Source organism: Prionailurus bengalensis, chromosome F2 (assembly GCF_016509475.1).
Source record: "Prionailurus bengalensis isolate Pbe53 chromosome F2, Fcat_Pben_1.1_paternal_pri, whole genome shotgun sequence".
NCBI classification, from domain to species: Eukaryota; Metazoa; Chordata; class Mammalia; order Carnivora; family Felidae; genus Prionailurus; species Prionailurus bengalensis.
The window spans coordinates 18828396-18851230 of record NC_057353.1 but is presented as its reverse complement, the minus strand read 5'-3'; the positions used below and the strand labels follow the sequence as shown (position 1 = coordinate 18851230).

The following is a 22835-nucleotide window of genomic DNA, read 5'->3' as shown; positions in this document are numbered from 1 at the left end:
CAAAAAGTCAGGTCATTCCAAGAAAGCAGCATTTTGTTCCAAAAGAGACTCAAAAACACTTAAAGGGAGAGAAGAGCAATCCCTCCATATGTGAAGACCTGCTCTCTAACCCCACCCCCCCCACCGCTACTGCCACAAAAATTAAAGCCCTCTTAAAATCATCAAGAGAAGACAAAAGCAATTCTCCATCATATACATTGAAGCTGAACATTACACCTTATTTCTGGCTGAGCTACTGACTCACCTGATTGCTTCCTTGGCCCTGACTTTGTCCCAAGAATAATGTGCCATATCTGCACCTCTTCTACTCTCCCACCAAGGACTGCCTTCTAGCCATTTTTGTTTCTCCAGATGTCCTTTAAGAATTAAATGAGTCCTGGGGCACCTGGGGCACCTGGGTTGCTCAGGTGGTTAAGCAAACGACTTCGGCTCAGGTCATGATTTCACAGTTTGTGAGTTCGAGTCGTGCATTGGGCTCTGTACTGACAGCTCAGAGCCTGGAGCCTGCTTCGGATTCTGTGTCTCCCTCTCTCTCTACCCATCTCTGGCTCATGCTCTCTCTGTCTCTCTCAAAAACGAACATTAAAAAAAATTTGTTTTTAAAAAGAATTAAATGAGTCCCCTGTTATAGCCCTCCAATAGCCTCTGATCACAGGACTCAGAAAAGGCCACACCCAAGTTTTCTTGAGACAGACCATAGCTTGAACCTTGATATTTTTGTCACTCAACTGGGCAAACATGTAACTGAAAGGCACTCAAAGTCCTTTATTAAAACGTTTTTGGGGTGCCTAGGTGGCTCAGTCAGTTAAGCGTCTGACTCTTGATTTTGCTCAGATAATGATCTCATGGTTCACGAGATGGAGTCTCGCATCAGGCTGTGCACTGAGAGTGGAGCCTGCTTAGGTTTCTCTCTCTCCCTCTCTCTGCCCCTCTCCAGCGTGCACTCTCCCTCTTTCCCTCAAAATAAAGAAACATTTTTAAAAAAAGGTTTTAGAGGCGCCTGGGTGGTTCAGTTGGTTGAGTGTCCAACTCAATTTTGGCTCAAATCATGATCGCAAGGTCATGGAATCGAGCCCCACATCAGGCTCTGCGCTGAGCATGAAGCCACTTTAAGATTCTCTCTCTCTCCTCCTCTGCCCCTTTCCTCTGCTTGTGCTCTCTCTCTCTAAAAACATAAAAATAACATCAAATAAAAAAGCTTTAGGGACAGGCCAAATGTTTTCCTACAAATTAACAATGATATAACAAATGTCTATAAGGCAATTAATCATATTTTAAAGAACAAAAATACTATATCTGTGCCATAATTGGGCACATTCTTCAATCATCTTTCTTTTAATTCATGTTTTTAGATAAATTGAGACTATAAAGAGCCACAGACTCTGTCCAAAGGGGTAAGATTTATACATATTAATATAAACATTTGACATATTAATAGAATAAGACTTACTTCATGAACATAATATAGTAATAAGCCAAATTCACTTTATCATTATTTCTTCCAAAGCCAAAGGTAAGGTCTTCTTAAATCACAAGCAGAGAATTTCTACTAATAGCAAATTATAAGATCCTATGCAATGGGAAAAAGACGGTCTCTTCAACAAATGGTGTTGGGAAAACTGGACAGCAACATGCAAAAGAATGAAAGTGGCCCACTTTCTTACCCCATACACAAATATAAATTCAAAATGGATTAAAGACCTAAATGTGAGCCCCCAAACCATAAAAACCCTAGAAGACAGTACAGGCAGTAACTTCTCTGACATCGGCCTTAGCAAAGTTTTTCTAGATAGGTCCCCTGAGGCAAGAGAAACAAAAGCAAAAATAAGAACTAGGCGGCAAGATGGCGGCTTAGGAGGACGCTGGGCTCACCGCACGTCCTGCTGATCACTTAGATTCCATCTACACCTGCCTAAATAACCCAGAAAACCGCCAGAGGATTAGCAGAACAGAGTCGCCGGAGCCAAACGCAGACGAGAGGCCCACGGAAGAGGGTAGGAAGGGCGGCGAGGCGGTGCGCGCTCCACGGACTGGCGGGAGGGAGCCGGGGCGGAGGGGCGGCTCGCCGGCCAAGCAGAGCCCCCGAGTCGGGCTTGCAAAAGCGGAGGGGCCGGGCGGACTGTGTTCCGACAGCAAGCGCGACTTAGAGTCTGGGAGTTCAGAAATTAACAGCTCTGCTCGGAAAGCGGGAAGGCTGGAGGACAAAGGGAGGGAGAGCTGCTGAGCCCCCTGACAACAGAGCTCAGTTTGGTGGGGAACAAAGGCGCTCCCCAGCGCCATTTCCCCCGCCCATCCCCCAGCCGAAATCCCAAAGGGAACCGGTTCCTGCCAGGGAACTTGCTCGCTCCGCGCAAACACCCAACTCTGCGCTTCGGCGGAGCCAAACCTCCGGCAGCGGATCTGACTCCCTCCCGCTGCCACAGGGCCCCTCCTGAAGTGGATCACCTAAGGAGAAGCGATCTAAGCCTGCCCCTCCTGCCCCCGAGCACCTTGCCTACCCACCCCAGCTAATACGCCAGATCCCCAGCATCACAAGCCTGGCAGGGTGCAAGTAGCCCAGACGAGCCACACCACCCCACAGTGAATCCCGCCCCTAGGAGAGGGGAAGAGAAGGCACACACCAGTCTGACTGTGGCCCCAGCGGTGGGCTGGGGGCAGACATCAGGTCTGACTGCGGCCCCGCCCACCAACTCCAGGTATACACCACAGCACAGGGGAAGTGCCCTGCAGGTCCTCACCACGCCAGGGACTATCCAAAATGACCAAGCGGAAGAACTCCCCTCAGAAGAATCTCCAGGAAATAACAACAGCTAATGAGCTGATCAAAAAGGATTTAAATAATATAACAGAAAGTGAATTTAGAATAATAGTCATAAAATTAATCGCTGGGCTTGAAAACAGTATACAGGACAGCAGAGAATCTCTTGCTACAGAGATCAAGGGACTAAGGAACAGTCACGAGGAGCTGAAAAACGCTTTAAACGAAATGCATAACAAAATGGAAACCACCACAGCTCGGCTTGAAGAGGCAGAGGAGAGAATAGGTGAACTAGAAGATAAAGTTATGGAAAAAGAGGAAGCTGAGAAAAAGAGAGATAAAAAAATCCAGGAGTATGAGGGGAAAATTAGAGAATTAAGTGATACACTAAAAAGAAATAATATACGCATAATTGGTATCCCAGAGGAGGAAGAGAGAGGGAAAGGTGCTGAAGGGGTACTTGAAGAAATCATAGCTGAGAACTTCCCTGAACTGGGGAAGGAAAAAGGCATTGAAATCCAAGAGGCACAGAGAACTCCCTTCAGACGTAACTTGAATCGATCTTCTGCACGACATATCATAGTGAAACTGGCAAAATACAAGGATAAAGAGAAAATTCTGAAAGCAGCAAGGGGTAAACGTGCCCTCACATATAAAGGGAGACCTATAAGACTCGTGACTGATCTCTCTTTTGAAACTTGGCAGGCCAGAAAGAATTGGCAAGAGATTTTCAGGGTGCTAGACAGAAAAAATATGCAGCCAAGAATCCTTTATCCAGCAAGTCTGTCATTTAGAATAGAAGGAGAGATAAAGGTCTTCCCAAACAAACAAAAACTGAAGGAATTTGTCACCACTAAACCAGCCCTACAAGAGATCCTAAGGGGGACCCTGTGAGACAAAGTCCCAGAGACATCACTATAAGCATAAAACATACAGACATCACAATGACTCTAAACCCGTATCTTTCTATAATAACACTGAATGTAAATGGATTAAATGCGCCAACCAAAAGACATAGGGTATCAGAATGGATAAAAAAACAAGACCCATCTATTTGCTGTCTACAAGAGACTCATTTTAGACCTGAGGACACCTTTAGATTGAGAGTGAGGGGATGGAGAACTATTTATCATGCGACTGGAAGCCAAAAGAAAGCTGGAGTAGCCATACTTATATCAGACAAACTAGACTTTAAATTAAAGGCTGTAACAAGAGATGAAGAAGGACATTATATAATAGTTACAGGGTCTATCCATCAGGAAGAGCTAACAATTATCAATGTCTATGCACCGAATACCGGAGCCCCCAAATATATAAAACAATTACTCATAAACATAAGCAACCTTATTGATAAGAATGTGGTAATTGCAGGGGACTTTAATACACCACTTACAGAAATGGATAGATCATCTAGACACACGGTCAATAAAGAAACAAGGGCCCTGAATGAGACATTGGATGAGATGGACTTGACAGATATATTTAGAACTCTGCATCCCAAAGCAACAGAATATACTTTCTTCTCGAGTGCACATGGAACATTCTCCAAGATAGATCATATACTGGGTCACAAAACAGCCCTTCATAAGTTTACAAGAATTGAAATTATACCATGCTTACTTTCAGACCACAATGCCATGAAGCTTGAAATCAACCACAGGAAAAAGTCTGGAAAACCTCCAAAAGCATGGAGGTTAAAGAACACCCTACTAACGAATGAGTGGGTCAACCAGGCAATTAGAGAAGAAATTAAAAAATATATGGAAACAAACGAAAATGAAAATACAACAATCCAAACGCTTTGGGACGCAGCAAAGGCAGTCCTGAGAGGAAAATACATTGCAATCCAGGCCTATCTCAAGAAAGAAGAAAAATCCCAAATACAAAATCTAACAGCACACCTAAAGGAACTAGAAGCAGAACAGCAAAGGCAGCCTAAGCCCAGCAGAAGAAGAGAAATAATAAAGATCAGAGCAGAAATAAACAATATAGAAACTAAAAAAACTGTAGAGCAGATCAACGAAACCAAGAGTTGGTTTTTTGAAAAAATAAACAAAATTGACAAACCTCTAGCCAGGCTTCTCAAAAAGAAAAGGGAGATGACCCAAATAGATAAAATCATGAATGAAAATGGAATGATTACAACCAATCCCTCAGAGATACAAACAATTATCAGGGAATACTATGAAAACTTATATGCCAACAAATTGGACAACCTGGAAGAAATGGACAAATTCCTGAACACCCACACGCTTCCAAAACTCAATCAGGAGGAAATAGAAAGCTTGAACAGACCCATAACCAGCGAAGAAATTGAATCGGTTATCAAAAATCTCCCAACAAATAAGAGTCCAGGACCAGATGGCTTCCCAGGGGAGTTCTACCAGACGTTTAAAGCAGAGATAATACCTATCCTTCTCAAGCTATTCCAAGAAATAGAAAGGGAAGGAAAACTTCCAGACTCATTCTATGAAGCCAGTATTACTTTGATTCCTAAACCAGACAGAGACCCAGTAAAAAAAGAGAACTACAGGCCAATATCCCTGATGAATATGGATGCAAAAATTCTCAATAAGATACTAGCAAATCGAATTCAACGGCATATAAAAAGAATTATTCACCATGATCAAGTGGGATTCATTCCTGGGATGCAGGGCTGGTTCAACATTCGCAAATCAATCAACGTGATACATCACATTAACAAAAAAAGAGAGAAGAACCATATGATCCTGTCAATCGATGCAGAAAAGGCCTTCGACAAAATCCAGCACCCTTTCTTAATAAAAACCCTTGAGAAAGTCGGGATAGAAGGAACATACTTAAAGATCATAAAAGCCATTTATGAAAAGCCCACAGCTAACATCATCCTCAACGGGGAAAAACTGAAAGCTTTTTCCCTGAGATCAGGAACACGACAAGGATGCCCACTCTCACCGCTGCTGTTTAACATAGTGCTGGAAGTTCTAGCATCAGCAATCAGACAACAAAAGGAAATCAAAGGCATCAAAATTGGCAAAGATGAAGTCAAGCTTTCGCTTTTTGCAGATGACATGATATTATACATGGAAAATCCGATAGACTCCACCAAAAGTCTGCTAGAACTGATACAGGAATTCAGCAAAGTTGCAGGATACAAAATCAATGTACAGAAATCAGTTGCATTCTTATACACTAACAATGAAGCAACAGAAAGACAAATAAAGAAACTGATCCCATTCACAATTGCACCAAGAAGCATAAAATACCTAGGAATAAATCTAACCAAAGATGTAAAGGATCTGTATGCTGAAAACTATAGAAAGCTTCTGAAGGAAATTGAAGAAGATTTAAAGAAATGGAAAGACATTCCCTGCTCATGGATTGGAAAAATAAATATTGTCAAAATGTCAATACTACCCAAAGCTATCTACACATTCAATGCAATCCCAATCAAAATTGCACCAGCATTCTTCTCGAAACTAGAACAAGCAATCCTAAAATTCATATGGAACCACAAAAGGCCCCGAATAGCCAAAGGAATTTTGAAGAAGAAGACCAAAGCAGGAGGCATCACAATCCCAGACTTTAGCCTCTACTACAAAGCTGTCATCATCAAGACAGCATGGTATTGGCACCAAAACAGACACATAGACCAATGGAATAGAATAGAAACCCCAGAACTAGACCCACAAACGTATGGCCAACTCATCTTTGACAAAGCAGGAAAGAACATCCAATGGAAAAAAGACAGCCTCTTTAACAAATGGTGCTGGGAGAACTGGACAGCAACATGCAGAAGGTTGAAACTAGACCACTTTCTCACACCATTCACAAAAATAAACTCAAAATGGATAAAGGACCTAAATGTGAGACAGGAAACCATCAAAACCTTAGAGGAGAAAGCAGGAAAAGACCTCTCTGACCTCAGCCGTAGCAATCTCTTACTCGACACATCCCCAAAGGCAAGGGAATTAAAAGCAAAAGTGAATTACTGGGACCTTATGAAGATAAAAAGCTTCTGCACAGCAAAGGAAACAACCAACAAAACTAAAAGGCAACCAACGGAATGGGAAAAGATATTCGCAAATGACATATCGGACAAAGGGCTAGTATCCAAAATCTATAAAGAGCTCACCAAACTCCACACCCGAAAAACAAATAACCCAGTGAAGAAATGGGCAGAAAACATGAATAGACACTTCTCTAAAGAAGACATCCGGATGGCCAACAGGCACATGAAAAGATGTTCAGCGTCGCTCCTTATCAGGGAAATACAAATCAAAACCACACTCAGGTATCACCTCACGCCAGTCAGAGTGGCCAAAATGAACAAATCAGGAGACTATAGATGCTGGAGAGGATGTGGAGAAACGGGAACCCTCTTGCACTGTTGGTGGGAATGCAAATTGGTGCAGCCGCTCTGGAAAGCAGTGTGGAGGTTCCTCAGAAAATTAAAAATAGACCTACCCTATGACCCAGCAATAGCACTGCTAGGAATTTATCCAAGGGATACAGGAGCACTGATGCATAGGGCCACTTGTACCCCAATGTTCATAGCAGCACTCTCAACAATAGCCAAATTATGGAAAGAGCCTAAATGTCCATCAGCTGATGAATGGATAAAGAAATTGTGGTTTATATACACAATGGAATATTACATGGCAATGAGAAAAAATGAAATATGGCCTTTTGTAGCAACGTGGATGGAACTGGAGAGTGTGATGCTAAGTGAAATAAGCCATACAGAGAAAGACAGATACCATATGGTCTCACTCTTATGTGGATCCTGAGAAACTTAACAGGAACCCATGGGGGAGGGGAAGGAAAAAAAAAAAAAAGAGGTTAGAATGGGAGAGAGCCAAAGCATAAGAGACTGTTAAAAACTGAGAACAAACTGAGGGTTGATGGGGGGTGGGAGGGAGGAGAGGGTGGGTGATGGGTATTGAGGAGGGCACCTTTTGGGATGAGCACTGGGTGTTGTATGGAAACCAATTTGTCAATAAATTTCAGAAAAAAAAAAAAAAAAAAGAAGACAAAAACTTAAAAAAAAAAAAAAAAAAAAAAAAAAAAAAAAAAAAAAAGCAAAAATAAACTGTTGGTAATACATCAAAATAAAAAGCCTCTGCACAGCAAAGGAAATAATCAACAAAACTAAAAGGCAACCTACAGAATGGGAGAAAATATGTGCAAATGACATACCAAAATATATAAAAAAACTTATACAACTAAACCCACTAAAAACAAATAATTGAAAATGGGCAGAAGACAGGAAGAGACATTCCTCCAAAGACATCCGGATGGCCAACAAACATGAAAAGGTGCTCAACATCACTCATCATCAGGGAAATGCAAATCAAAACTACAAGGGGATATCACTTCACACCTGTCAGAATGGCTAAAATAAAAAGTGTAAGAAGCAACAAGTGTCGTTGAGGATGTGGAGAAAAAGGAACCCTTGTGTACTGTTGGTGGGAATGCAAACTCGTGTAGCCACTGTGGAAAACAGTATGCAGGTTCCGCCAAAACTAAAAATAGAATTCTGATATGATCCAGTAATCCCACTATTGAGTATTTACCCAAAGAGCATGAAAACACGAATTCAAAAGATATATGAATCCCTATGTTTATTGCTGCATTATTTACTATAGCCAAATTATAGATGTAGCCCAAGTGTCTATCAACAGATGAGTGGATAAAGAAGATGTGGTGTGTGTGTGTGTGTGTATACACACATATATATATATATATACACAATGAAATATTATTCAGTTATAAAAAAGAATGAAATCTTGCCATTTGCAACAACATGGATGGATCTAGAGAATATAATGCTGAGATAAATCAGTCAGAGAAAGACAAATACCATATGATTTCACTCATATGTGTAATTTAAGAAACAAATGAACAAAGGAAAAAAGAGAGAAACAAACCAAGATATAGATTCTTCTTAATTATAGAGAACAAGCTGATGGTTACCAAGGGGAGGTAGGAGGGGGGCTAAATTAGGTGATGGGGATTGAAAAGTACACATATCATGATGAACACCGAGTAACAGTACTGTTCAATCACTACACTATACACCTGAAACTAATACAACACTGTATGTTAATTATACTGAAATTAAAATTTTAAAAATTAATTCAAAATTTATAAGACCCTGTGATAAGGCAAATTAACTTGTGATGTGGGTTCACTGCACAAAAAATCCAAAAAAGGCTCTAGTGAGCTATGAATTAAGAGGTATGAAAAAAACTCAATCTCTATATGTAAAATTGTAATACAATAAAATATAATGTGTAAATATATATAATTATATACAATATACAAATGCATATATATTCTATACACATATTATTTCTCCCCAAACATACCAAGGGACAATTTTAATTTTTTTAACTCCCTATGCTGTGCGTTTTATTCCCATGACTTATTCATTCCATAAATGAAAGCCTGTATTTCCCACTCCTCTTCACCCAATTTGCTCATCCCCCCAGGCAATTTTAACTTTGATACAAATCATGAAGCTAGTACAACTGTGCTATGTAAAGAAACATACAGATTCTAAAATAGAATCCACTAGAATGTGCCAGTATATTATCTTCTATTTAAGAATTTTTAATACTCCATATGGCAGAAGAAAATTTTAGTAAGATCATAGCATTAGTGGGCTTCTAAAGGCACCTAATTTTAAAATTGAGAGATATTAGGGGTGCCTGGGTGGCGCAGTCGGTTAAGCGTCCGACTTCAGCCAGGTCACGATCTCGCGGTCCGTGAGTTCGAGCCCCGCGTCAGGCTCTGGGCTGATGGCTCAGAGCCTGGAGCCTGTTTCCGATTCTGTGTCTCCCTCTCTCTCTGCCCCTCCCCCGTTCATGCTCTGTCTCTCTCTGTCCCCCCAAAAATAAATAAAAAACGTTGACAAAAAATTTAAAAAAAAAATAAAATTGAGAGATATTTAAGAACCCGAGGAAGGCAGGAATACTTTGAACCCACTACTACTAAAACCATAAGGTATAAATGTATATCTACATATATAGAAAGCATTTATCAGATCAAAATATTTGATTGCCTATTCTCATGACAGTAATATTTTAAAGTTTTTTACTTGAAATAAGTAATTTTAAACTTTCACACCTATCAAAAGGAGACAGACCATGTCTTCCTACTCTGGAGACAAGAGAACCAAGGCTCACTGGAGGTTTAATGATTTACCTGGGGTTATTCATAAGTGGCAGAGCAAAACCTCTAACCTAGGCCTTGGATTACAGAATCATTTTTTTTTTTAATATGTTACTAGGTTCTGAAAGGATTCTAAGAAGAATCTGCCCCCGTTGCTACCCTGAGAGGTTTAGAGACATCAAAAACTCCTGAAATCAAATGGTATGTTTACTAATTAGGATGACATAAAACAATGAGGTTCAAAAGAGAAGAATGAGTAAGACCATTACATGTGCAGCTGACTTGGGTAACAGAGACCTTGTAGAGACTGGAGTCAAACAGCAAGGGCAAGAGACAGGGTGGGGTGGAGTGTCTACAGCTCCTCCTACTCTATATGCCAGTCTTCCCAGGAATGTGTGTAAATTGCAAGATCAATCCTCATTTCCAATTTCACACACACTATCACAAGCTCTCATGTAATTATAATGAGGATGTTGGAAATGGGTTACTGGAAATTGGAATAAATATTTCTACTTTAATACTGGTTAGGAATTTCAATTATAATCAAGTAAATGAACTTACTTCGAGAAAGATTCTCAAGGGCTTTTCCCAGCTTCTTGCTCTCTTGAAGGATGTGGTTCAATTCATCAAAATCACGACTTTCTGGTTTAATTCGCCAGTTCCACTTAGGATGATCTACTGACCTTGGCACTATGTTTTAAAAAAAATGATTACTCCATAAGCATGCTACATAATGATAAAAACTTACTATTCATCATCATGTGAGAGATTGTGTCAAGATCAATGTACAGAATAAAAATGTTTGTTTTGGATATGGTTTTCTTATGGGCAAACAGAGGGAAGTTACAAAGCTGGGTTTTAAGAAATGTTTTCACTGAACTAGTAAAGGAAAGTGTGACAATATTTAAGAAAAAAAAGAAAATTCGGGTACTAATTTAAAACCAATAATTTCTATAATTTAGGGAAAATATACAAGCAAAGTATGTTTTATATAATGTTTTAGCAGCTTAAAAAATAATTACTAACTTCCTCATTAGCAATTAGTAAATATTTTTAAGAAATTTTACTATCTTCTGATAAAACAGAAGACTGAACACATCTAGCTTCACTTCCCCCAAATTCTTACTAAAACTAGATTAAAGATTTTTTTGTCAAATAATTAGTTGAACAAGAAGAGAAGACATTATTAGACAAGAGATAGCAAATCTTTTTTGGAAGATGCAAAGCAAACTGAGGAGTGGTAACTGGATTCAGCAAAGTAGAGAATACTGAAATCTAATGCCAAGGAGAGATGCCCAAAAAGGTGAACATTTCATAACAGTTAACACTAAAGCATCAATCAAGGAAGACAAATGCCAAGGTAATAGGATATAAAAACTTGTTTTTCAGATTGGAAGGATCCATTAAATGTCCAGAACAATTCAAGACATCAATTCAATTCAATTCAAGGCAAAATTTTATAACAGGGGCAATAAAGAAAGATCTGAAAAGCTTTCGGAGACAGAAATAGCAAATCAAACTCTCATCAGACTTCTCAATAGCCACTCTTGCCCTAGAAGACACAGGAGAAATTCCTTCATATTTCCAACTGAAAATTACTTCTTAGAGTTTGTGAGGATTCAAACCATTTATCTTCCAGTCATTTTTTCAGAAAGTTCATAGTAGAGATTCTCTAACAAAATGGATAAATAAACCCCAAAGTGGAAAGACTTAGGATTCAGGAAATAGGTGACCCTCCCTAAGAGAAAGGAAAAGAGAATCTTCAGGATAGCAGAGAAGGATGGTCTCAGAAGACAGTTGAGAAAAAGGCTCAAAACCAAGAAGCCAAAATTTGAGCAAGAGGACACAGGGCTGTAAAAGAGAGGTCTCTACTTTTTTTTTATGGAATAAAATATAAAATATAAAATAAAATAAGATCAAAGTTAGGATTACTTGATGAATTTGATCATACTGAGTATTCAGTACTTTAAGGCAAGGCTTGAGGAAGGATTAGTGAGGAATACACAGAAAACAAAGCAAATACAAAAATAAAACAATTACTAGTTCTAGAAAGAAATTAATAGTTGGACATCTATGTCTCTGTTGGAATAAAGACCAATTAATATAGCCATAATAATATCGATGTGGAGTATATATTCAACATTTGAAATATCTGCATGTTTGTATTCGGGGGATGAGGTGGGCCTGAGGTCTGAAGTCACAAAATCTTACAAGGAGGTCAAAAGCTGATGCCTCAAATTTAAAAAGTAAAAGGGAACTGTGCAAGTAACTTGTATGTTTTGATATGTAAACTTGTGTAGCTCTGAAACATCTGAAAGAATTCAAAGTGGCTCCATGTTAGAAGCCTGTAATACTACTTTTCAAGCCATGTATATTTTCGTTTTGATTAAAATAAAATGAAATAATTTTTAAAATATTTATATGGTAATGCTACAGCAAAGGTAATCTCAGACTTCTGAAATACTTTTCCTACTACCTTTTAAAAAAGTAATCTGAAATATTTACTATACTAAAAATATACTGACCTCTGACCCAGTGATCTTATTATGTCTGGTAAATTATCATGAAGAAATGAGAACACCTATACTTATATATGTATGTACAAGGTTGTTTACTTTATCAGAAATTGCAAGATATTCATTTATTTCAGTGAAGAGTTTGTGGTGGCACAGCGCTGTAAACAATCTAACTGTCCTTCCACAGGGGAATAAATAAATTATGGCACATTCACAGCATGCTACGGCATGTATTCATTAAAAAGCATAACTTAGATCTAAGTTTAACATGAAAATACATCCACAGTATATTCTAAAATAATAAAAACAAATTGCTCAAGAATGCGTATAGTCTAAAACCAGTTTTATAAAGCAAATCAACTCACACATATTTTATACGCTAGTCTGTACAAAGAAAAGGATATAAAAGATGCAAACTATTTCAAAGGGTATGAAAATATATAAATTATTTTTGAGGAAGTAGAATCTGAGGGGACTAACAGAAGAAAGAAGGATTAACATTTAAAATTTTACTAAGTTTTTTTAATATAAAACTCCTTTATTTCCCTCTACTCTAAAAGATTTAATTTGTTTTTATAGACTATTAAAGATAGGGTTACTGTTGCTTTGAATGTGATATAATGCTGTAACAGGCAAGGAAGCTGCTCCAAGCAGCTAACATTTTTAAAAGAATATTATACTCAAAAAGCTCTAAACCAATTAAACATGCTTGAGAATATGAGTGAGTAGATATATATAAATAAAGCTCAATGTTACTGCTAAAATGAACATGACATTCATTAGGATTAATAGCCAGAATTATCAGATAAAAAGTTAGGCTTCAACTCTTACCTTTTCTTCATTTTGTTAGTAACACATACTTACATTAAGTAACATTTGAATGACAAAATTCCTTACATGATTTGGATTCTGCTGACGGTGGGGAAATATTAGACACAGCGAGGTCACTTTTTGACTTTTTAGGCTTCTTTGCATTTAATTGCCAAGGCTTATCATAGCTTCTGAAATCCCTTCTTGTTCCTTTATGTTCTGTTAAAACAAACAAAATATATATTCGTGTCTGTATACATACACTCAATAATAAGTGTTTCCAAGTTTGATCAAAAACTAAACCATGAAGTAATTAGATATACCTCGCAAAACTTATAGGTCATCTCACATCAAAACTAATGCAAATATTCAAAAATATTTCTTGTTTAAATTTTAGTTTTGAATTTGATATGATTCAATTTGTATATTGATATGATTAAGATCATGCTAAACTTTGAAAGGCTTCTGGAAACACTCTTTGAGGCATAGACTACCAATACTTAAAATAACATTCTTTAAATGGGTATTATGGAATAAAGCACCGTATTCTAAAGTAAATAAAAACAACTAAACATTTAAGTAAGTTTTACTCATCTGATTTTACCCTATCCATTATTCACTAAGATACATTAAACCACCAACAGTCACCCACATTTCTTCTCTAGCATCAGTCATTTTTTCCACTTCTCTATTCAAGAAAGTAATTCAGCCAATTTTGTTGAAAGTCACAGCTCCCCTTCAAAGGTGGTCCAAGTCATACCAATTCCCAAATTAAATGATATTTCCAAGAGTTCACCCTTCTTGACATCTTTGCAAAGCATTTCATATTTTTAGACATACCTATCTTTATGGAATATTTTTTTTTCTTATTCTCAGGGCACAACATTCTTCTCATCTCCATATCCCCTATGTCACTACTCCTACTCTGTCTCATTCACTGCTTCTCTATCTTCTTTCATCTATGTGATCTTCCTTAGAGTTTAGAGTTTCCTTCTACTCTCTTGTTTAAATATATAACTTGTCAAATCATCTTAGCTTTATGAATGACTCATCAATATTTCTCTAGCCACCCACTTGTAAATACCAACTAGACATCATGAAACATTATATGGATTCCTCAAATTTATATTTTAAGGTTTTACTAAACTAGTTGTTACCTAATTTTTCCACCTCCGATATGCCATTGAATACCAAAAGAAGCCAAGCCATTTTAAAACTCTAGGAACAGAAATACTGGTCTGTGGTCTGTCAGAACACAGATGTATTTCCACAGATATGAATAAGACAAAAGAAAATCAGAAGGAAATTGGAAGATTTCTAGGCGTCCATGATACTTCCCCTTACATCTATTTCTGTCATTCAATGAGAATTTGTCTTTCTGTGTACCTCCTAGGACCATATCTTCTTTTTTTAAAATATTTATTTAGAGAGCATGAGATGGGGAGGAGCAGAGAGGGAGGGAGAGAGAAAATCCCAAGCAGCCTCCATGCTGAGAAGGAGCTGAAGCTGGGCTCAATCTCACAAATGGTGAGATCATGACCTGAGCCGAAATCAAGAGTCAGACACTTAACCGACTGAGCCACTGAGGCACTGTGGAATGTAATATCTTCTAATGCAATATGGCTAAAGGAAAAAGGATCCTGGTCATAAAATACATAATTTTATGATACAAAGAAAAAGGTTAAAAAGAACAAAGGAGGAATGGCACATTAGATTTTGTGGCTTTTTTACTTTTCCACTACAGACAAGGAGAAAAATCCACATTAACATAAATAATCTAGTAATGATACTATTCTTATTTCGTCAGTTGAAAAACAAGATGAAACATAAAGTTACTCATGAGTGTAGCAGAGACCCATAGAATTCAACTGATAATGGAAATTTTAGTAGCAGTCATGATTTGTTCTGTCGCTCTAAAATTTTTGAAAAGAAGTAGGGGGACCCGAAGTTCCCTCGTCCCTCAAACAACAGCAGTATTGAAGCCAGAAGACTTGGAATTCTAGGAATCCATGCTACAGAGTGACAGAAACATCTCCAGAGACTCATGAGGACAACTTGGCAGGCCACAGGTGTGTGATTGTCAATTGGGAGAGATAAAATGGGCAGAGTAGGCATGGAGCGGAGGGATCCCCTTCTGTGGGGAGACAAAAGGAAGAGAAAGAGAGGCTTGGAAGTATAGGAATTTGGACAAAAGAAAAACCATGAACTGAGGAATAGACAAAATGGAGAAAGAACCAATTTCTAACTCATCCCAGGGTTGCGGGGCTTTCTCCAGACTGGGGCCTGCTGCCCTGTACACCCACCTGGGAAGGAGGGGAGCCAGCCCGGAGCTTGGTAGTGAGCTCAGAGGCACACTGGGAGAGAGCAGCCCCCTACCCTGAGTGCTGTGAGAAGAAGGTATAGAGACATTCCAAGGACAAAAGACCCTGCAGGCACCAGCCAGTCAGAGGTTCTTTGTTGGCTGGCTGGTGGAGTGGCACTACCCCAGAACCAGGGTGGTCAGAACAGGACCCTTTAAGACATCAGGGTTTGAATCCCAGCCAAGCACCTGGGCGGCACGGGAGACTGTGGAGTGGGACAAACTGGCCCGCTCACACCCGCGCGGCACTGTGAGGGCAGCCTGAACAGAGTGGTTTGGGACACCCGGTCTGGGGAGAAGAGACTCGGATGTCTCCATTTTTCTACCCATCCCCAACAAGGTGGGGCTTCAGGGAATGGAAAACGGGCCCACAGTAGATGTGGCACCCACTGATACCAAACCACATCCCTCAGTGCCTGGTAACTGCATGTCTAACAGAGCAAGATTGACACTGACCGAACCGGAAGGCCCCTCCTCCAGACCAGGGCAGCCACCAGTTCCAAGACACCATCAGATATTGGTCCAGTGGTTTTGCATTTTCTTAATTGATTCTTGGTCAATTCTTATTTTATATATATATTTTTTTCTTCCTTTTCTTCCTCTTATTTCTTCCCTTCTCTATTCTGGTTGTTGCTTGTTTAAGTAGACATTTTTAATCTATTCTTTTTGCATCTCTTCTGTGTTTCCCTCTTTATTTTCCTCTCTCTCTCTCTCTCTCTCTCTCTCTCTCTGGATTAAGCTGTATAGTTTCTCTGATTCTCTGCCTGATCATTTATCCTTTTTTTTCCTGCCCCTGTCATTTCTTTCTTTCTATGGGATAAGGCTTCTTCCACCACCATCCCCCTTTTCAAAATTTTTTCCAGAGTTACTTCAATGAACAAATCAAATCACACCTGGTAGAAGGTCCAAACCACCACTATGACTGGGGAGATAAAGCAACCAGAGTCACAACAACAGACAGCATACAACACACTCCAAAAACACCTCCTGAAGGGCCAGGCCCTGGAGAGGGTATGACCCCTTTTTAATGCTCACAGTAGTACTCACAGGTGCAGGACACATAACAAGCTATTAAAACATATAAGAGACAGAAAACTCACCAAAATGACAAAATGGAAGAATTCTCCTCAAAAGAAATTCCACTAAGAAATAACAGCTAGAGAATTGTTCAAAACAGATATAAATAATATATCTGATCAAGAATTTAGAATAATAGCCATAAGATTAATAGCTGGGCTTGAAAAAAGCATAGAAGATAGCAGAGAATCTATTGCTGCAGAGATTAAGGAACTATAAAATAGTCACAACAAATTAAGAAATGTTGTAAATGAGGTGCAAAATAAATGATGCAGTGGCAGCAAGGATGGAGGAAGCAGAAGGGAGAATAAGTGAAATAGAAGATAAAATTATGGAAAATGATGAAGCCAAGAAAAAGATAAGAAAATACTAGACCACGAAGGGAGAATTAGAGAACTAAGTGATTCAATGAAATGTAATAATATCTGTATCATAGGAGTTCCAGAAGAAGAAGAAGAAGAAGAAGAGAGAGAAAGGGCAGAAGGTTTGAAATGAACTAATTGAACAAATTACAGCTGAAAACTTCCCCAATCTGGAAAAGGAACCAGACATCCAAACCCAGGAGGCACAGAGAACTCCCTTCAGATTTAACAAGAATAGGTCTTCACCATGGCATATCATAGTGAACCTGGAAAAATACAAAGATAAAGAGAGAATTCTGAAAGCTGCTAGGGGCAAACAGGACTTAACCTACAAGGGTAGACACATAAGGGTAGTAGAAGACCTGTCCAATGAAACTTGTCAGGCCAAAAGGGAATGGCAGGAAATACTCAATGTACTGAATAGGAAAAATATGCACCAAAAATCCTTTATCCAGCAAGGCTCTCACTCAGAATAGAAGGAGAGATAAAGGCCTTCCCAGACAAACAAAAACTGAAGGAGTTCATGACCACTAAACCAGCCCTGCAAGAGATCCTAAGGGGGACTCTGTGAGTGGATTCTGAAAAGACTACAAAGGGCCAGAGACATCACCACAAGCATAAAACCTACAGATAACACAATGACACTAAATCCGTATTTATCAATAACTCTGAATGCAAATGGGCTAAATGCCCCAATCAAAAGACACAGGGTATCAGAAAGGATAAAAACAAAACAAAACAAAACAAGATCCATCTATATGCTGTCTACAAGAGACTCATTTTAGACCTGAGGACACCTTCAGACTGAAAGTGAGGGGATGGAAAACCATCTATCATGCTACTAGGAGTCAAAAGAAAGCTGGAGTAGCCATACTTTTTTCAGACAAACTAGATTTTAAACTAAAGGTTGTAATGAGAGATGAAGAAGGGTATTATATCATAATTATGGGGTCTATCAATCAAAAAGAGCTAACAATTGTAAATGTTTATGCCCCCAACTTGAACAAACCCAAATCAATTAATTACAAATATAAGCAGTCCTACTGATAAGAATACAGTAATTGCAGGGGACTTTAATACTCCACTTACAACATTGGACAGATCATCTAGGCATAAAATCAATAAATAAACAAGGGCCCTGAATGATACACTGGACCAGATGGACTTGACAGATATATTCAGAACTTCTCATCCAAAAGCAGCAGAATACACATTCTTCTCGAGTGCAGATGGAACATTCTCCAAGAAATCACTTACTGGGTCACAAAACAGCCTTCAATAAATACAAAAGAATTGAGATCATTCCATGCATATTTTCAAATCACAATGCTATGAAATGTGACATCAACCACAAGAAAAATTTTGGAAAACCTCCAAATGCATGGAAGTTAAAGGACATCTTACTAAAAAGAATGAATGGGTCAACCAGGAAATTAAAGAAGAAATTAAAAATATATATGGAAACAAATGAAAATGAAAACATGACAGTCCAAGCCCTTTGAGATGCAGCAAAGGCAGTCCTAAGAGGAAAATACATTATTATCCAGGCCTATCTTAAGAAACAAGAAAAATCCCAAATACAAAATTTAACCACATACCTAAAGGAACTAGAAGCAGAACAGCAAAGAAACCCCAAAGCCAACAGAAGATAAATAATAAAGATTAGAGCAGAAATAAACAGTATAGAATTCAAAAACAAAACAAAACAAAACAGATCAATGAATCTAAGAGTTCGTTTTTTGAAAAAATAAACGAGGGTGCTAAACCCCTTGCCAGCCTTCTCAAAGAGAAAAGAAAGAGAACCCAAATAGATAAAATCACCAATGGAAAGAGGAGACATCACAATCAATACCACAGAAATACAATTATTAGAGAATACTATGAAAAATTATATGTCAACAAACTGGACAACCTGGAAGAAACGGACAAATTCCTAGACACCCACACAATACGAAAACTCAAGCGGGAAGAAATAGAAAATTTGAATAGACCCATAACCAGAGAAGCAACTGAATCAGTTATCAAAAATCTCCCAACAAATAAGAGTCCAGGGCCAGATGGCTTACCAGGGAGTTCTACCAGACATTTAAAGCAGAGTTAATAGGGGCGCCTGGGTGGCTTGGTCGGTTGGGCGTCCGACTTCAGCTCAGGTCATGATCTCACGGTCCATGAGTTCAAGCCCCGCGTCGGGCTCTGTGCTGACCGCTCAGAGCCTGGAGCCTGTTTCAGATTCTGTGTCTCCCTCTCTCTCTGCCCCTCTCCTGTTCATGCTCTGTCTCTCTCTGTCTCAAAAATAAATAAGCGTTAAAAAAAATTAAAAAAAAATAAAGCAGAGTTAATACCTATCCTTCTCAAGCTGTTCCAACAAGATAGAAATGGAAGGAAAGCTTCCAAACTCATTCTTTTTTTTATGTTTATTTATTTTTGATAGAGAGACAGAGAGAGAGCAGGGAAGAGGCAGAAAGAGAAGGAGACACAGAATCAGAAGCAGGCTCCAGGCTCTGAGCTATTAGCACAGAGCCCAAAGCAGAGCTTGACCTCAGACCATGAGATCATGACCTGAGTTGAAGTCAGGTGCTTAACCAACTGAGCCACCCAGGCACCCCCAGACTCACTCTATGAAGCCAGCATTCCCTTGATTCCCAAACCAGAGACCTCACTAAAAAGGAGAATACAGACCAATATCCCTGATGAACATGGATGCAAAAATTCTCAACAAGATACTAGCAAATTGAATTCAACAGTATATTAAAAGAATTATTCACCATGATCAAATGGGATTCATTCCCGGGCTGCAGGGCTGGTTCAACATTCACAAATCAATCAATTGGATACACAACATTAATAGAAGAATAAGAACCATATGATCCTGTCAATAGATAAAAACAAAGCATTTGACAAAATACAGCATCCTTCTTTAATAAAAACCCTCAAGAAAGTTGGGATAGAAGGAACATACCTCAACATCATAAAAGCCATATATGAAAAGCCCACAGCTAATATCATCCTCAATGGGGAAAAACTGAGAGCTTGCCCCCTGAGATCAGGAACACGACAGGGATGTCCACTCTCACCACTGTTGTGTAACATAGTGTTGGAAATCCTAGCATCAGCAATCAGACAACAAAATGAAATGAAAGGCATCCAAATAGGCAAAGAAAAAGTTAAACTTTCACTTTTTCACAGACAACATGATACTCTACATGGAAAACCTGAAAGACTCCATGAAAAAGCTGCTAGAACTGATACATGAATTCAGCAAAGTCTCAGGATACAAAATTAATGTACAGAAATCAGTTGCATCTCTACACACCAATAATGAAGCAACAGAAAGAGAAATCAAGAAATTGATCCCATTTACAACTACACTAAGAACCATAAAATGCCTAGGAATAAACTTAACCAAAGATGTAAAAGATATGTATGCTGAGAACTATAAAAAACTTATGAAAGAAATTAAAGAAGACACAAAGAAATGGAAAAATATTCCATGCTCACGGATTTAAAGAACAAATATTGTTAAAATGTCAATACTACCCAAAGCAATTTACACTTTCAATGCAATCCCAATCCAAATGGCACTGGCATTCTTCTCAAAGCCAGAACAAACAATCCTAAAATCTGTATGGAACCACAAAAGACCCTGAATAATCAAACTAATGTTGAAAAAAGAGAACCAAAGCAGGAGGCATAATAATCTCAGACTTTAGCCCCTACTACAAAGCTGTAATCATCAAGACAGTATGGTATTGGCACAGAAAGACACATAGACCAATGGAATAAGATAGAGAACCTAGAATTGGACCCACAAATGTATGGCCAACTAATCTTTGACAAAGCAGGAAAGAGTACTCAATGGAACAATAACAGTCTCTTTAGCAAATGGTGCTGGGAGAACTGGACAGCAACATGAAAAAGAATGAAACTGGACCACTTTCTTACACTATACACAAAAATAAATTCAAAATGGATGAAAGAGCTAAATGTGAGATGGGAAACTGTCAAAACCCTAGAGGAGAACACAGGCAACAACCTCTTTGACCTCAGCCACAGCAACTTCTTACTCGACACATCTCCAAAGGCAAGGGAAATAAAAGCAAAAATAAACTATTGGGACCTCACCAAGATAAAAAGTGTCTGCACAGCGAAGGAAACAATCAGCAAAACTAAAAGGCAACTGACAGAATGGGAGAAGATATTTGCAAATGACATATCAGATAAAGGGTTAGTATCCAAAATCTATAGAGATCTTACCAAACTCCACACCTGAAAAACAAAGAATCCAGTGAAGACATGGGCAGAAGACATAAATAGACACTTTTCCAAAGAAGACATCCAGATGAACAACAGACACATGAAAAGATGCTCAACATCACTCATCATCAGGGAAATACAAATCAAAACCACACTGAGATACCACCTCACACTGGTCAAGAGTGGCTAAAATTGACAACTCAGGAAACCACATATGTTGGCAAGGATGTGGAGCAAAGAAACCCTCTTGCACTGTTGGTAGGAATACAAACTGGTGCAGCTGCTCTGGAAAACAGTGTGGAGGTTCCTCAAAAAATTAAAAATACAATTACCCTATGACCCAGCAATAGCATTACTAGGAATTTATCCAAAGGGTACAGGAGTACCTCTTCATAGGGGCACACGTACCCCAATGTTTATAGCAGTGCTTTCAACAATAGCCAAATTATGGAAAGAGCCTAAATGTCCATCAACTAATGAAAGGATAAAAGAGATATCGTTTATATATACAATGGAATACTACTTGTCAATGAGAAAGAATGAAACCCTGCCATTTGCAACAATGTGGATGGAACTAGAGGGAATTATGCTAATTGAAGTAAGTCAGTCAGAGAAACACAGATCTCATATATTTTCATTCATATGTGGAACTTGAGAAACTTAACAGAAGATGATGGGGGAAGGGGAAAAAACAGTTTCAAACAGAGAGGGAGGCAAGCCATAAGAAACTCTTAAATACAGAGAACAAACTTTGAGGGGGGCAGGGAGTGGGGGAGAGGGGAAAATGGGTGATGGGCACTGAGGTGGGCACTTGCTAGGATGAGCACTGGGTGTTTATGTAAACAATGAATCACGGGAATCTACTCCTGAAGGCAAGAGCACAGTGTATACACTGTATATTAGCTAACTTGATAATAAATTATACTTTAAAAAAATAAATAAAATCCAGAATTGTGATACCTCCAAAAAATAAATCTTAGAAAAGATTTACTATGAAAAACCTTAAAATTTTAGAATGTGATTAATTTGCCTTCTCAATAAAAATAAAAGAAAATGGATTGTATGAAACAAAAAGAAACGTGAGAGGCGATAGGTTAACCAACCAACCTACAATAAAATATACTTCAGACAGAAATGGATAAAGAAGATAAGGAAATTCTGACAATAAACCAAAATGCAATACCACCATTTAAATTTGTTTTCAAAGCCAGAAAGAGAAAACTGATACTGCAGAAAATGGAGTCAGTGACACAGAGAGCACACTTTGACAAATTTCCCTAGAAGTCGGTCAATAAAAAAAGGCAAATATAATGTGAAATGAAATGGGAGGAATGAAGAACAGTAAAGCAAACTCAATTTACACATAGTTGATTTTCCTGAAGAAAAAATAAAAAAACAAATATAGCAGAAGCAATATCTAAGTACACAAGAGGAAAATAGTTTTAGGCTGAAGACCTAGATTTGCTGATTGAAAAGATTCACTGAATATAAGATAAAAATTTTTTTTTTCAATTTTTTTTTCAACGTTTATTTATTTTTGGGAC

At 38.4% G+C, this 22835-nt stretch overlaps 1 protein-coding gene across 1 annotated transcript in view; it reads right to left on the bottom strand.

The window, feature by feature from the left end:
• Window positions 1–22835, bottom strand: part of CF2H8orf34 (chromosome F2 C8orf34 homolog) — a 413397-nt gene that overhangs the window by 299874 nt on the left and 90688 nt on the right. The window contains 2 exon segments of the mRNA XM_043601164.1: window positions 10475–10603; window positions 13327–13458. Of these exon segments, the coding sequence (XP_043457099.1) occupies window positions 10475–10603; window positions 13327–13458 (261 nt within the window).